The following is a 14,495-nucleotide window of genomic DNA, read 5'->3' on the forward strand; positions in this document are numbered from 1 at the left end:
AATTCCAATGCAGCTCAGGTTTGAAGTTTTTTTTTGGGGGGGGGGGGTGCTGTATACATTTTGCTGTGCCCTGAGAGGGTTGGAGCGGTGCACGACTGCACACGGCCGCATCTTCCAGGCAACATTGCTTGCATGGAATGGAGCCATAACCAATGTCATCACTGTTATCTATTCTGCTATTCAGAGTTGTTCTTTGTCAAAATTAAGAAACGATAATGAAAGCAACAAAGCCTGTGGTGGCCTGAGTGTTTTGTGCAGTACACTTGTGCAAATGTGTGCAAAAGGGTACTACTCTGTTTACAAAACTGAATCTGGACTACGAAAGAGAATATATGGTCTTTTCTTTTGCAAGCAAGCTATTTAAAACGGAATCAACAGTCCTCTGTATTGGTTGCTGCCATGTGGTGCACTCCATTTTGCTGAACCAAGATGTGGCTTTTATACCTTGTTGCTATGGACACCAGGCAAATTACACACATTTATCACAATTTTGAACATGATCCAAGTTTTTGCCCATTCCTAGTTTCATGATGCTTTTCTTCTTTGGCCTATGATTGCTGATAAAAGATCACACACTTACAAAAAGCACCAGATAAATTGCAAAAAACAACCCCCCCCCCAACAAACAAACAAACATAAATTTGGAGTGTACTGTAGGACGACAGCCGATGCTTATTTGTCGTGTCGTCCTTCGTCTCACCCTGTTTTTCTTTGACTTCCATTTATTTCTCCACCTGTGTCACAGTTTCCTTTTCCTATAAATTACAAGTCATTCCAAGGTGTCCAATGTACCTGGTATGGATGAATATTTCATCCACCTGATTCATGAGAGTAAAATGAACGTTTTGTCAGGATGCCCACATCATGTCATTCATCTGTTCACTTCTGCCAACATGTGTCTGTGTGTGACCCGTGCATGCATTTTGGTGTCCATCAGACCAGCCATGCTGTGGTCATGGCTAAGGGGGGTCCCTATCTGCCTGGCAACACGCCTGCCCCTCCCACTCATTTCACCTGCTCCTGCACCCATGACCAGCAGGTGAGGCACCCTCACACTCCCTTTTTTTTTTGTCATTGATCAGCTCATCATGTCTGTCTGTCAGAACCTGCCAATTCATATTTCAACTGGCGTACGTGGTTGATGTTTGGAGAAAGCTCCGGGACACACAAAGCAACAGTTATTAGAATTTTAAGTCAAACCAACCAGTGGCCAGAAGGATACATACACGTTTACAATAAGTGCCTTTTTACATTTAGAGGCATTTAGGGGACTGCAAAATTGCTTTGAAAAACTATTTAAAGAAGAAGCTTCAAGTACACATTCCCAAAAAGTGTTCATGCTTTTTTAGTAACTGCCCTGTTGGTCAATGTAGCAAAACCCAAAGCTCGATACATTCTGAATGTTTCCGCTCCTTTCTACAGATAAACATTTGAACGATCGTTCCAGTCGTGAGTGGCAGTTAATTAGCATTTGCCACACAAGTATCTGACGTTCTCTTGTTGAGTGGGTGAACTGCACATGTTTTGTGTGTTATGTAATTGTACCACCTACCTCACCTCTTTCCCCATGGACATTTTTTTTTTGGACTTTTTTTGAAAATCAGGACACCGTGGTGACAATTATTCATTAGTCCTTTTGGGAGAAACAACCCCATCCGGAGATAATCATTTGGTCTGGGTTCATGTTATGTAAAAGTCTGACAATGTTTCCATTGTATGAATTGGCCTGGGTGAAGGTGAATTACTACATCACATGAGGCCCTCAAGGACAAACTGTTCTGGTAGTTGGGCAATTTTACGGCTGCCAGCACAAGGGAATGATGAAATGAATAGAAATTATGATGTAGTATAAAAGCAAAATACATATATTTACAAGAGAGGATTTATTTGATAATTTCCCATTCCTCAGAAAGCTAGGTGAGTTTCCTCAGGGTTCTCTACTGAATACTGGATGTCAAAGTCTATTCACATGTGAGTAGATGGTGACCATCCCAGGCATTTAGTTGTATAATCTCTTCTGGGACTCTGGAGGTGCTTTTGTCAGTCTGATGAAATTATTCAAGTGAGCTATTGCTTAAGACATCTCAACTTGCTGTAGAGACCACCGGTTTTTGCATGTTTTACATACAATCATGACCAACCAGGAAGGACATCAAGACTTGGATTGTAATTACAGTTTCTTATTTTTAATCTGCTCAATATGTACATTTTGAGAAGTGTTGACATTGATATCACTTTTGCGATTTTGTCTTTATACACCACTTTGTGTCAAGTTTTGCATGATGGTAGAAGACCCAAAAAGCAGCGAGGCAGGAGGAGCAGGGTGGACTGAACAAAATATATGAACAAAAAAAATGATTGCAGGAGTACACTGGAAAAACTAACTCAAACAAAGACCTGGAAACCACATGAAACCAAAGTAACAAACAAAAAAACCCATGACAGAAACAAAACATGACAGGAACACACAATGATTCTGCAAAGACTGACAGAACTCGGAGAACTAAATACAAGCCAAGTGACGAGACAAGGAGACACACATGGACAAGACACAAAGGGTTGAGAGAGCTGATTGGTTAACACAAGGGACCCGGGTGACAAGAGCTGGTGGAGACAAAAAAGGCACATGAAGGAACAAAACCAAACGTAATCTAAACAAAAACATAACATTACCCCTCCCTCAAGGGATGGATCCCAGATGTCCCAAAGTCACCCAGTGGTCGCTGCAGGGCGTGCGCTGCCGGAATGGGGACGAATGGCGGCCGCATGACGTGTGCCACCGGAACGGGGACGGGTGGCGGCCGCAGGACGTGCGCCGCCAGAACAGGAATGGGGTGGCGCCAGCAGGACGTGAGCCACCAGAATGGGGTGGCTGCCGTAGGACATGCGCCGCCAGAAAGGGTAGTTGCCATGGGATGTGCGCCGCCGGAATGGGTTTGGCGATGGTATCATGCCTCTGGTCCTGCGAGGTCCATTTGCTGGTTCGGATCATTCTGTCAAATTTTGCGTGATGGTATAGGACCCAATAAGCAGGGAGGCAGGAGGCACTGGACTGAAGAAAATATATGAACAAAAAAAATACTTGCAGGAGTAAAATCTGAGTCAAATACACAAACAAAGTCCTGAAAACCACATGAAACCAAAGTAACAAACAAGCCAAAAAAACAACTATAATAGTAACAAAACATGACAAGAACACACAATGATCCGACGAAGACTGACAGAACCCAGGGAACTTCATTCAATTGAAATTATATTTATGGCAGCAAGACCCACGGACTGCTTATCCTCTGCACTGAGAGGAAACGGAAGATGTGGCTCGGGCATATGGTCAGGATGCCTCCTGGGTGCTCCCCTCATAAGGTGTTCTGGGCACATCCAGCACACGGTGGACTCTGTCTCCCGGCTGGTCTGGGAATCTCTTGGGCTCCCCCTGGATGAGCTGAATGAAGTGGTTGGGGAGAGAGTCATCTGTACTTCCCTGCTTAAGCTGCTGCGCTCACGACCCTGACTCCTGATAAGATGAAGATGATGAATGGATGGATGGCCAGATGGATAATTGCCATATTTTTGTACAACCTCATTAAAGCTGAAAGTCTATACTTTAGTCACATCTTGATTATTTGATTTCAAATCTAATGTGGTTTGTGTAAAGGCAAGATCATAAAACGCTGTTGATGTCAAAATTCTTGCAAACGTAATTCAATTTTCCATATATCATTTATAATTGTACCTATGATGTAATGGATTGCTATTGATTTCTTTATTTATACCTTCTTTTAATAGGACACGAATTGACTTTTTGTAAAACATAATGGGCCTGGCTTTTTGGGGAACTGTAAGATTATGTAATGCAGATAAGTCTTTTTTGGTTGTTGTTGTTGTTTTTTTTTAATGAAGTCTTTTATCAGCGTACTTTCATTCCAAACATGCATGGTAAATTCATTGGATACTCTATATTGTCCCTCAGTGTGAGTGTTAATGGTTTTTGTTCATCTATGTGTCCCCTGCGATTGGCTGGCAACCAGTTCAGAGTGTACCCTGCCTACTGCTCGAAAACACCTGGCATAGGCTCCAACACGCCCGCGACCCTTGTGAGGATAAGCGGATCAGATAAATGGATGGATGGATAAATGTATACTTTGCTGTCAGACAGTGTTTAACCGAGATGTAATTATTACTGTCATATAATGGGTGTCCGTGCTTTGAAAATCTGTTTAATTTCCTTGTTTCGTTTAAAGTTGAACCCAAAATTATCAGCATGTTTAATTCGTGACTGTTTCACGAAAGTTCACGCATACCTAATCAAGCGTCAAGTGGTCTGTTTGTAGTTTCTTCAAAAGTATATTTGAACATAGATTTTATTTTGGGAGACGACGGCTCAATTCCGCTCATCTCTACGTCAACCTCATTATTTCTGATATTCTCTTTTTCTTTTTTGTAATCATCCACTGTATTAAATGTAGTCACATTAGTGTCATCGGTGTCTATGTTTAACAACAGATTAAATCCTAGTTGCATAAATTGTTGCTTCAAAAATACACTATGTTACTGGGCAGTAAGAGCAAAGATTTTTCATGGCGACATGGATCATCTTAATGTCTCTGCTTTCTTAACCTGTAGATTCCGGACTCGATCATTTCTCGAGGTGTTCAGGTGCTTCCTCGAGATTCTGCGTCTTTGAGCTCCACCCCTTCTGAGTCACCACGGGCAACACAGGCAACCTCCCGCCTTTCCACCGCATCATGCCCAACACCTAAGGTACCCACATATAGTCACATTAACACATGAATGTAGACGTTGTACGGAAGCCCGACTCGAGATCTTTTTGACAAACGGAAGAAAGCAGCTTTTATTTTCCAGCAATGTAAAATAAATCTGTTCTTGCAATTTGCACATACTGTATCTTGCTGTGTCTGCCCTCATCCCAAAGTTTATTTTCAATGTCTTTCCGAGCAAGCAGAATGTAATATTCTAAAATGCGCTTTGTAATGACAAGCGGCGCTAAATTCTGAAAAGGAAAAACATGCAAAAACTTGATGCTGGAATTATCCGAAAGGTCACATTTAATTTGTTGTTTCACTGGTGGAAAGCATGTACAGTCTATTTGAGCCAGCTCATATTTGTTATTTTTCTGATGGTTCCAACCAGAATTTTCGATGAGGGGACATGTGTTTACAAATCAGTTTCTTTAAGTTTACCGGACGTGTTCTTTTTAAACAAAAAACAATATGGTGCTCGTGAAACACTTAGGTTACTCCATGGCCCACTCGAAGTTCTCAGACGCTTGTTCGAACCTGTATCCAGCTTTCTCTGCCTTCACTCGTTTGCATTATTTAAAAGTAGCAAAATGAGCTACACAATCAAAATGTGGTATCTACCTGAACAGAAAAAAAAAATCCTTCAATCTTAGAACATAATTTTTAGCACTATAAGTTAGTATATCGTAACGACCTAGGTTGTGCTTCCACTGACGGCTTGTGGCAAAACATGCCACGCTCTGTTACTTTGAGTGCTGCTATGTCCGAGTTCTTAAAAGCAACACTTTGTGGCATGGTTGCGAGTGTAGGAATGGAGAGAGACTTATGGGTAGTGTGTTGTCTGCTCTTTCTGTTTGATGTCTACCACGGGCATACAAAATCTGTTTTGGTTGTCAGTAAATGGGAGTTCACTGATTAATGCTTCTGTAATCCATAGTACACGCGACAATGTGTTGGCACGTGACATGGTATTGCTTTACATCAAACACCCTCGGTAGCCTGTGTCTGCTAATCTTCTAGACACGACTGTCCCTATGTCAGGACTGAAATCAGGCATCAGCCCCAACATGCTTTCTTTTTCGATGGTCGTTCATCACCGCCGTGCTCCCAAGAAATGAAGGCTTGCATTGTAATAAGCATTTTGTATGAAAATTGCCTTTTGGATTCTGTAGCTAAGACGGGTTAGCCATGACACTGCATTGCCCACAATGTTTCTGTTTACATCACTTCTGCCCCGGATTACCACAACTCCACGTGTGCATCATAGATGAGGTTTACAACTAGCAGGAGAAGTACGAAACAAGGAAGTTTGAAGAGAAAAGCAAAGCACCAAATAAATAAATGTATAAATAACTCATCAACTATTATAATTTGTGTGTGCGCCTCTCTCTCTCTCTCTCTCTTTCTCTCTCTCTCTCTCTCTCTCACGCACACTCTCACTCACACACACAGTGAAACCTCCGGTCAAAAACACTCCTTTTTGCCTACATTTATAGTTTTGGGAGAAAAATTACTGGACTACTTTCGATTTCCAAACGGTCTTGGCATGGATGAATGGATGGATCTATGCTGTAATTCTTCTCATGCTATGTAACCTATCATTGGCAACATGCGTAATGCACTGCTGTGATGTGAAAACTAGTTATATCCCTACATAAGCTGTTGCATATGTAGGTGGGAGTTCCACCTCCGCCCTCATGACCATCCAATCACAAATTGCTCTTGCATCATATCATCCATCCATTATCTGAACCACTTTATCCTCACTAGGGTCGCGGGCGTGATGGAGCCTATCCCAGCTGTTTTCAGCGGAGCAGGCAGGGTAGACCTGATTGCCAGCCAATCGCAGGGTACACATAGACAAACAACCATTCATGCTCAAAATCACACCTCCGGACAATTTTAGAGTGATCCTTAAACGTGTGATCCTTAAACGTACCATGCATGTTTTTGAAATGTGGGAACAAATTGGAGTACCCGGAGAAAACCCACGCAGACACAGGGAGAACACGCAAACTCCACACAGGAAGGCCAGGGCGTGGAATCGAACTCTGCACCTCTGCACTGTGAGGCACACGTACTTACCAGTCTGTCACCGTGCCGCACGAAAATCTTTTTGCTTTCATTAAAAAAAAACAACAACAACAAAAAACAATCAAATAAAAACAAAAGTGTGTTTGTTATTTATTAAAATGTAGCATTTTTTTTTAATGCCGAGAACGAGCGGTTAATGTCAGTGAAATGACGTCATATTGTCATCCCCACATGTTGCTGCGAGGAGGAAGTTCCACCAACATACAGTACATTCACAAAGCTTCTGGGAGAGCTGAGACAAAATTGGAACTCATTGGCAAGGCACATCAGCTCTATGTTCACAGATTAAAAAAAGGAAGCATATCAACAAAAGAATACTGTCCCTACTGTTCAACATGGAGGAGGGTCTGTCATGTTCTGGGGCTGCTTTGCTACATCCAGCACAGGCTGTCTTGAATCTGTCCAGCTATAATGAAATCTCATAACTATCAAGGTATTTTAGAGAGAATCGTCCTGCCTATTGTCAGAAACCTCGGCCTCATTCGCAGGTCATGGGTCTTGTCACAAGATAATGACTCAATGGCTAACAGCAAAGCATCGGACTATTCTAAAGTGATGTATTGACTATTCCAAACAATTTATATAAATCCTATTGAAGGTCTGTGGAAGGACCTGACACAGGCCTTCTGGAGAAAACAAGCTACAAACCTTGACAACTGGAGCAGATAAATACAGCGGAGACGGGGAGAAGTCATATGGAAATTTTAAACAATAGTTTCATAGTGATTTTGGGTTTTTTTTCCAATTATTTTGATATGTGTAGATACTCCAGTGATAGCAATGTAAACCGATCAGTGCCTAAAAGTTATAATACAGGTAAATGGCTGCACTGGTTTGTAAAAGTCAAAGTTCCAGGAAGGCTGTATATATCCAGATTCAATCATCCACTCTGAATCCTTTGTCAGGAGACAATAACTTCAACAATCACGTAACAAAGTAAAACGTTGGACTTACAGTAGTTCCATGCGATTCAAACAATGACTAACAAGAGAATCATTGTCCTCCTCCAGGTCCAGTCCCGATGTGGCAGTAATGAGAACATCCTGAGGGCCAGTAAGTTATTTACACGTCACCCTTGCACAACTCCATTACCGTGCAAAACTTTTATTGTGTGCGCGGATGTTCAGGCCACAGTGCGGTAGACATCAGCAAAGTGGCACGACGCCATCGGATGTCCCCGTTTCCACTGACATCAATGGACAAAGCCTTCATCACTGTTTTAGAAATGACTCCTATTCTGGGAATTGAAGTCATCAACTACAGAGGTCAGTCTCCACCATCGATTGTGCGCTGTGTGCCCTAATCGGTTTTTGAAACGTAAGCGGCGTAAAGCAGTCAAACTTCCAACTACTCCGTGCACTAACTCTACCTGTTGTGATGGTCGGAGTGTTGTTGAAATGGTTTTAGAAATGTCCTAATCCTTCTAGACGGATTGGGTCGAGTGCTCGCTCAGGACATCTATGCCAAAGACAACCTTCCTCCATTTCCCGCCTCAGTTAAAGACGGCTATGCTGTAAGAGGTAGGCAGTGGGAAGGTTTGGTTCAACCTGATGATTCTTGCATTCATCTCGTACTACATGTGATGTTTTCTTCTTAGCACTCTGTGTTTTAAAGATGAGATTTTTCACTCTGTATTCGGCACTGGAATCGTCTTTTAAATCACCATTCAAGGGAGATGCTCTAGTTTTCGCAGTTAATTTCATTTGGTGTTGTTGTCCTGCAGCTGCCGATGGCCCAGGAGATCGCTTCATCATGGGAGAATCACAGGCTGGACAACAGGTCAGTCCTTATTCACTAATCGGTGCAATTCAAACTTGTTCAGTTTATTTCAATTGTCAAAAATAGTCAAGACAACAAAGGATTATCCTAATGTGCTTTTTTGGGGCAATTTCCTATTGGGGTTATGACCGGTACAGAAAGTAAAGAAGCTAAATTTGAAAGAAAGAACATTCGGTCTTTAGTCAGCTTTAAGTCTAGAAGTGATGGGTAAATCCGAATATTTGAAAACACCACTGAAATCCAATGGCAGACGGAAGAGAATTGTTTTGCGAAGTGAAATCTTAATAATTTCCCAAGTGTATGTCATTCGTGACAGATTAGTTGGAGTTATTGACAAAAATAGAGTTTTGGTCAAAAATATCAGTTTTGAGATCTTTCCAAAAATGCCCTCCTTTTAAAATCTTTATTTTCCTTTCCCAGCAGCCCAAAGCTTAAAATTGTAGTCAAAGTTTAAGAAAATAAGTGATTAGTCGATAAAGTGCATTGCACTTAGCAGACTTTGGCCGACAACATGCTAGCGTCTCGGTAACCAGCTGCCTCGCCTCGAACATCACTTCACAAATGATTTATGTAAATGGATATTGCAACCACTAAAAGTCGAAATACACCATCATGTAACCGTCCAGTACGAAATCAAACAGAACATCAGTGACGGTCAGTTGGTATCCTGAAACCTTCACACTTCCCCAACCAGAATAGAAGCAAATGTCATCACGGGACACCGAAAAATGTTTGTAATCCAAATATAATCGTCAGTTCAGGGATCTCTTTCTTTTAGGAGTCTACTTCTACTTTTACTTTGTTGCTTTCATGCACCACAAGTAATGTAACAGTCACGAGGGCGTTAAACTCTCCTCTTTAGACATGCGAGCACGGGAGGCACCTCCCACAAATTGAGAGTGACGAGTCGGTATTTAATAGAAACGTTTTTCCTTTAAATGTCTTGTATGTTATAATTTAATGGTAAAAATGTTTTGATCACTCCTCAACGTCGTCATTTCATGCAGCGTCCTATAATGCACACTTCATGGACCAGTTGTATTTTTTTGACTCCTCTTGATGAGTGTTTTTCAATCTTTTTCAAGCCAAGGCACATTTCTTTCATTGAGTTTCCAGGACTATACATTGAGCTTTGTAAGTCGCACAGGAAACTGCTGTTAACCATGTAACGTATCCCGTTTTGAACATTTTCAGCACAAACATGTTTGCGACTTGTCATTATACAAGATATTACACATATCCACCAATGTTTTTTTTTTTTTTTTTTTTTTTTAACAGCACTCGAGCAATGACTATTCCAACATTTGAAGAAAGAGAGTGGCTCATTCATAACACAACAAGGCATCGTTCACATTCTCTGGTCATCCCCGATGGCTGTTTTACGCAAGTGTACAACAGCACATATTGTCAGAAGGCTCGCAAAAGTAGAACATGACTTGAGGGTGTGCTTGTAAAAATACTCAGAGCCAGTCACATAATTAATGATCACCTACATTACTGTCATAGCTTTGAACTGTGGGAAGCGAGTAACAACAAAAGAAAGATGCTCCCATGAGAATTTTTTCCCCCAGCAAAAATATTAAAAATGACTAGATTGTGGCAAATATTGTACTGCAGTTCCAAGTTGACAATTCTAATATGACTGTGCGTCAATGCAGCCCACCCACACGGTGATGCCAGGCCAAGTGATGAGGGTGACCACCGGTGCTCCCATTCCTTGTGGTGCTGACGCAGTAGTCCAAGTGGAAGATACAGAACTTTTGAGAGAGTCTGAAGATGTAAGCAAGAAAACAAATTGTTGCCGGGGAATACATGTGTCTCATCAAGTATGGTAATATTATCTCTGGTGTGTTTCAGGGCACAGAAGAATTAGAAGTGAGGATTATGGTGCAGGCTCGGCCAGGGCAGGACATCAGGTAAAAAGTAACAATGGCATCATGCTGCCAAAATGAGTTGACTAGTCACATTAATGATCAAAATCGTCGACAATTAATTTAATAGTTAACAGGATTCACTTATTATCGAAACTGTCTCATCTCCCGCTCCTCCTGCTGGCTGTATGCCTTGTCTGTGACGCACATGCGCGGTAGTGGTAATCCGGGCCATCCCGGATGTAAACAGAATCTTTGAGGGTAATGCAGGGTCTTGGCTAACCCGTGTTAGCAACAAAGTCTGGAAATTCGGGCGTATTTTCACCCAAAATCAAATCAAGTCATGTCAGCTTTATCGTCAATATGCTCTACGTACAACATACAGCACAGATGAAATTTCTTTCCTCTCAACCACAGTGCAAACATGCAGTGCATTGAAAACACACACGGCTAAAAATAAGGGCAGTGAAACTGAACTGCATTAAAAAAGACAAATATAAAAAAAAAAAAAGAAAACTAAAAAGCAATGGCAAGGGCACTTGTGATTATTGCGGGTTGAAGTTAGTCCATTGTTTAAGTAATAATCGGATGTCAGATGCTGAGGGAGCGTCACAGTCTGTGGCAGGAGGCAGGGGTAGAGTGGGGGGGATTGCGAGCAGAAAAGGGGGTGGGGGGGTTGAGTCTCCTGACCGCCTGGTGGAATAAACTGTTCTTGAGCCTGCTGGTTCTAGCACAGAGACGCCGTAGTCTTCTCCCTGACGGCGGCAGGTCGAAGAGGCTGTGAGATGGGTGGTTGGAGGTAACAGTCAGCGAACTCACTCGCATGTATTGACAACCAAAACACATTTTTTTGTGCTTGCGGTTGGTATTGAACAAGCAACTCCCTTAGAGTCACACCCGAACCCGCATAGAGTATCATGTTTCTGCTTGCTGGCGCAATCCGCTAAGATTTACATATGGTCCAATTTGTCGACCAATCACGACTACTGTTGGTGATTAGTCGACTAGCAAAATAGTCGTTTGTGGCAGCCCTAACGCACACACACGCCTAAAGGTGCTTTAGAACTTCATCTGTATTTGAAGTCAACTGTTATTGTCTGTTCAGGCCTATAGGTCATGACATCAGACGAGGAGAGTGTGTGTTAGCCAAAGGGACACACATGGGCCCATCAGAGATCGGTCTGCTGGCTACTGTGGGGGTGACTGATGTCAATGTGCACAAGTTCCCAGTGGTGGCTGTCATGTCCACTGGAAATGAGGTGTGTGCGCACAAATAATCACAGGATTATTCCCAGCGCGTTCTCTGTTCATGAACTCACTGATTTATTGCATTCAAGCTGTTGAATCCAGAAGATGACCTCCACCCAGGAAAGATCAGAGACTCCAACCGTTCGACTCTGCTCGCGACCATCCAGGAACATGGATATCCAACCATCAACCTGGGCATTGTTGGAGACAAGTAAAAATATTACAAACAAAACAAATTATTTCCTGTCTCGGAAAAAGTTCATTCCAAGCTGTAACTCTTCATTGATGCATTCTGACCATTTTGTGCAAATAATAATTGCCAAATACTGTACTAAGAAATTAAGAATATAAAATAAAATACTGTAATAGTAAAATAATTTTACACACACACACAAATACATTTTAAGGGCAGTGTATTTAGAGTATCATCCACATCTTTCCAAATGTGTCTCTTGTTTGAAATTCAACAGATCTCACTGAATTCTTGATCGGGTTTATTCCTCTGTCTTTGCAATATGCGGGTTCATTCATGACCCCGGAGTGACATTTCATACCTGTATGCGCAGCCCTGATGACCTGCTCTCAGCTCTTCATGAGGGAATCAGTCGTGCTGATGTCATCATCACCTCAGGGGGCGTCTCCATGGGAGAGAAGGTAAGATCCAAACTCTGACTCATCCATGCTGAATTTTCCAGTTTTGATCATCTGACAACATTTGATCTATTAAACTGGCACAGTTAGATGAACATAATTTACTGTGTGTCCAACCAGGACTTCCTGAAGCAGGTGCTGGACATTGACCTTCATGCTCAGATTCACTTTGGACGTGTGTTCATGAAGCCAGGGTGAGTAGATAAAGGATGACGTCATTGTTTTTTTCTTTACCATTCACCCTCGTTTAGTTACCTTTCACCCTTCACAATACCGGTTGATTGAGCATGTAAATACCCCAAATCACCTTTACTCTGTGGCGAAACAGGCTTCTGTGGATCGAGCAACACAGCTAAACATGTGGGTAGCATCGCCAATAAATGTATGACAATCAAGCTCATTTCGTATGTTTCTTAGTGGAAATCAAATGCACTAGTTGCTTTTTTGGGGGGAAAATAAAGTCGCTAGCAAGGTTGAAAAATTTGGCAACCAAATCATAAAGTTGAGAACAATGACTGTTGCTTTTGTCAAGTAGGTCCTCTCATTTCCATCATTTGACAAAATCGGTCCATCATTTGACAAAATAACACATCATAGTCCAGCAAATGAAAAATCCAATGTGATTAAAATGGTAAATTGAGTGCACTGTCAATGTATCTACATCCTACGGTGAATAACCAAAGAGCTTCACATTAACTCACTTACATTTCGCATCAGCTTATTTGCTAGTCTACATAACTGGGAGCTGCTTGCAGCAGTTTTAACCCTAAAAACACCAAAAAGTTTATTTAATTTAGCATTTAAAATGGAATACCATAACCAGAATTCCACTCCACATTGTGGCCAAAGTTAAACTCCAATCCAAGTAGCGTAGCTTGCGTACCTTCTTCTTCTTGGGTCGTTGGTGGTTTAGACCATTTTGATGCCTCGCGCCACTGACCGTACAGCATGCAAATCATTACGCCTCCCTGAAAAATAGAATTTAAAAAAAAAAAATTGTAGATTGTGTTGTTATACCAAAGTGAAGTGACATCATCTTTCCTCCTCCCAAGCCACTCACAACAGCTCTTTGAGGCATACCGCCACCTACTGTACAGGAAGCGCAAAGCGTTTCCATCTTTCATCAAAGGAAGCAACCCTGTTCATATTCAATGCAGTCCTGCAAACACGAGACATTTTTGAAGATAAATAATTTCAAGATTTAACAGCAAACCACAACCCTAAAGGTTTACAGTATATGCAAATAAAAAGGAGAGACATTTTAAGAATACTGTTTCCACTCACCTATGGTTAAATTGTTGCAAATTGGAATTTTGTAACTGATAATGTAACTTGCTTATAGAGCTATGCTTAAAAAAAAGGGTTCTGTGTTTGTTTTCAGTCTTCCTACTACCTTTGCCACTGTTGACATTGATGGAACGCGGAAACTCATCTTTGCTCTGCCAGGTATTAAACTTGTCTGTATGTTTGTGTTACAGTTAGCTGGATAGTTTGTTGTTCGCGTCGAACTGGTGTATCAAACGTCAGCATTCATCTTGTCTTCAAGTTTTACATTTCTTTTGTTCAGACAAATGTTTTTATCCGGTAAAGACAATTCTCTTCCTTTGCTGGCAGTTTCAGCTGTCACTCCAGTCGTTGTCAGATCTGTCACCACGTCCTGATGTGACTCGTTTTAAAACAGTTAATGTGGGAAACCTTCCAAATAAAGTTCCCTGACCCGACAAAGTCCACTCACTCTTACTGATGATTGTTTTTTTTTTACCACATAACCAAAATATTTGACACAGCTCATTTTATGATGCAGTATATAATTCTTGACGAAACGACAAGAATAAAAAAAAAACATGAATTGAATATCTCTGACGGTTTCAGTCAAAAGTGAGAAAATTACCTTTGCAAAAATGACATTTCAGGACTCTACAGTAACATTTCCGCCAGTAGCGCTAAAGTTGGTTGCACCAGCACAGGATTAGGTTGCACCATTTTTGGGGACTTAACCAGGACCATATTTGTTCACAGCCATGCAGATTAACGCAGGTTAATGATGTACCTTCTGTCATCTAGTGAAAGAGCATTTGATTTGTCTGCCTGT

At 41.6% G+C, this 14,495-nt stretch overlaps 1 protein-coding gene across 4 annotated transcripts in view; it reads left to right on the forward strand.

The window, feature by feature from the left end:
• gphna (gephyrin a) overlaps positions 1–14,495 on the forward strand; it is a 32,546-nt gene that overhangs the window by 11,318 nt on the left and 6,733 nt on the right. For 2 of the 4 annotated variants that reach the window (XR_015102675.1, XM_086127356.1), the window contains exons 8-21: positions 938–1,039; positions 4,029–4,094; positions 4,624–4,761; positions 7,865–7,907; positions 7,982–8,119; positions 8,282–8,374; positions 8,578–8,633; positions 10,292–10,411; positions 10,491–10,549; positions 11,610–11,763; positions 11,842–11,963; positions 12,319–12,406; positions 12,524–12,597; positions 13,785–13,849. Coding sequence is in view for 3 of the 4 variants with exons in the window: in XM_086127356.1 (XP_085983482.1) it covers positions 938–1,039; positions 4,029–4,094; positions 4,624–4,761; positions 7,865–7,907; positions 7,982–8,119; positions 8,282–8,374; positions 8,578–8,633; positions 10,292–10,411; positions 10,491–10,549; positions 11,610–11,763; positions 11,842–11,963; positions 12,319–12,406; positions 12,524–12,597; positions 13,785–13,849 (1,318 nt within the window). In the remaining variant the exon portion in view is untranslated. The remainder of the gene's footprint in view (positions 1–937; positions 1,040–4,028; positions 4,095–4,623; positions 4,762–7,864; positions 7,908–7,981; positions 8,120–8,281; positions 8,375–8,577; positions 8,634–10,291; positions 10,412–10,490; positions 10,550–11,609; positions 11,764–11,841; positions 11,964–12,318; positions 12,407–12,523; positions 12,598–13,784; positions 13,850–14,495) is intronic. The other 2 variants (XM_086127357.1, XM_086127358.1) reach the window with 2 other exon arrangements.

Source organism: Hippocampus guttulatus, chromosome 13 (genome assembly GCF_054856545.1).
Source record: "Hippocampus guttulatus isolate MCC_2025c chromosome 13, RoL_Hgut_1.0, whole genome shotgun sequence".
In the NCBI taxonomy this organism is placed as follows: domain Eukaryota; kingdom Metazoa; phylum Chordata; class Actinopteri; order Syngnathiformes; family Syngnathidae; genus Hippocampus; species Hippocampus guttulatus.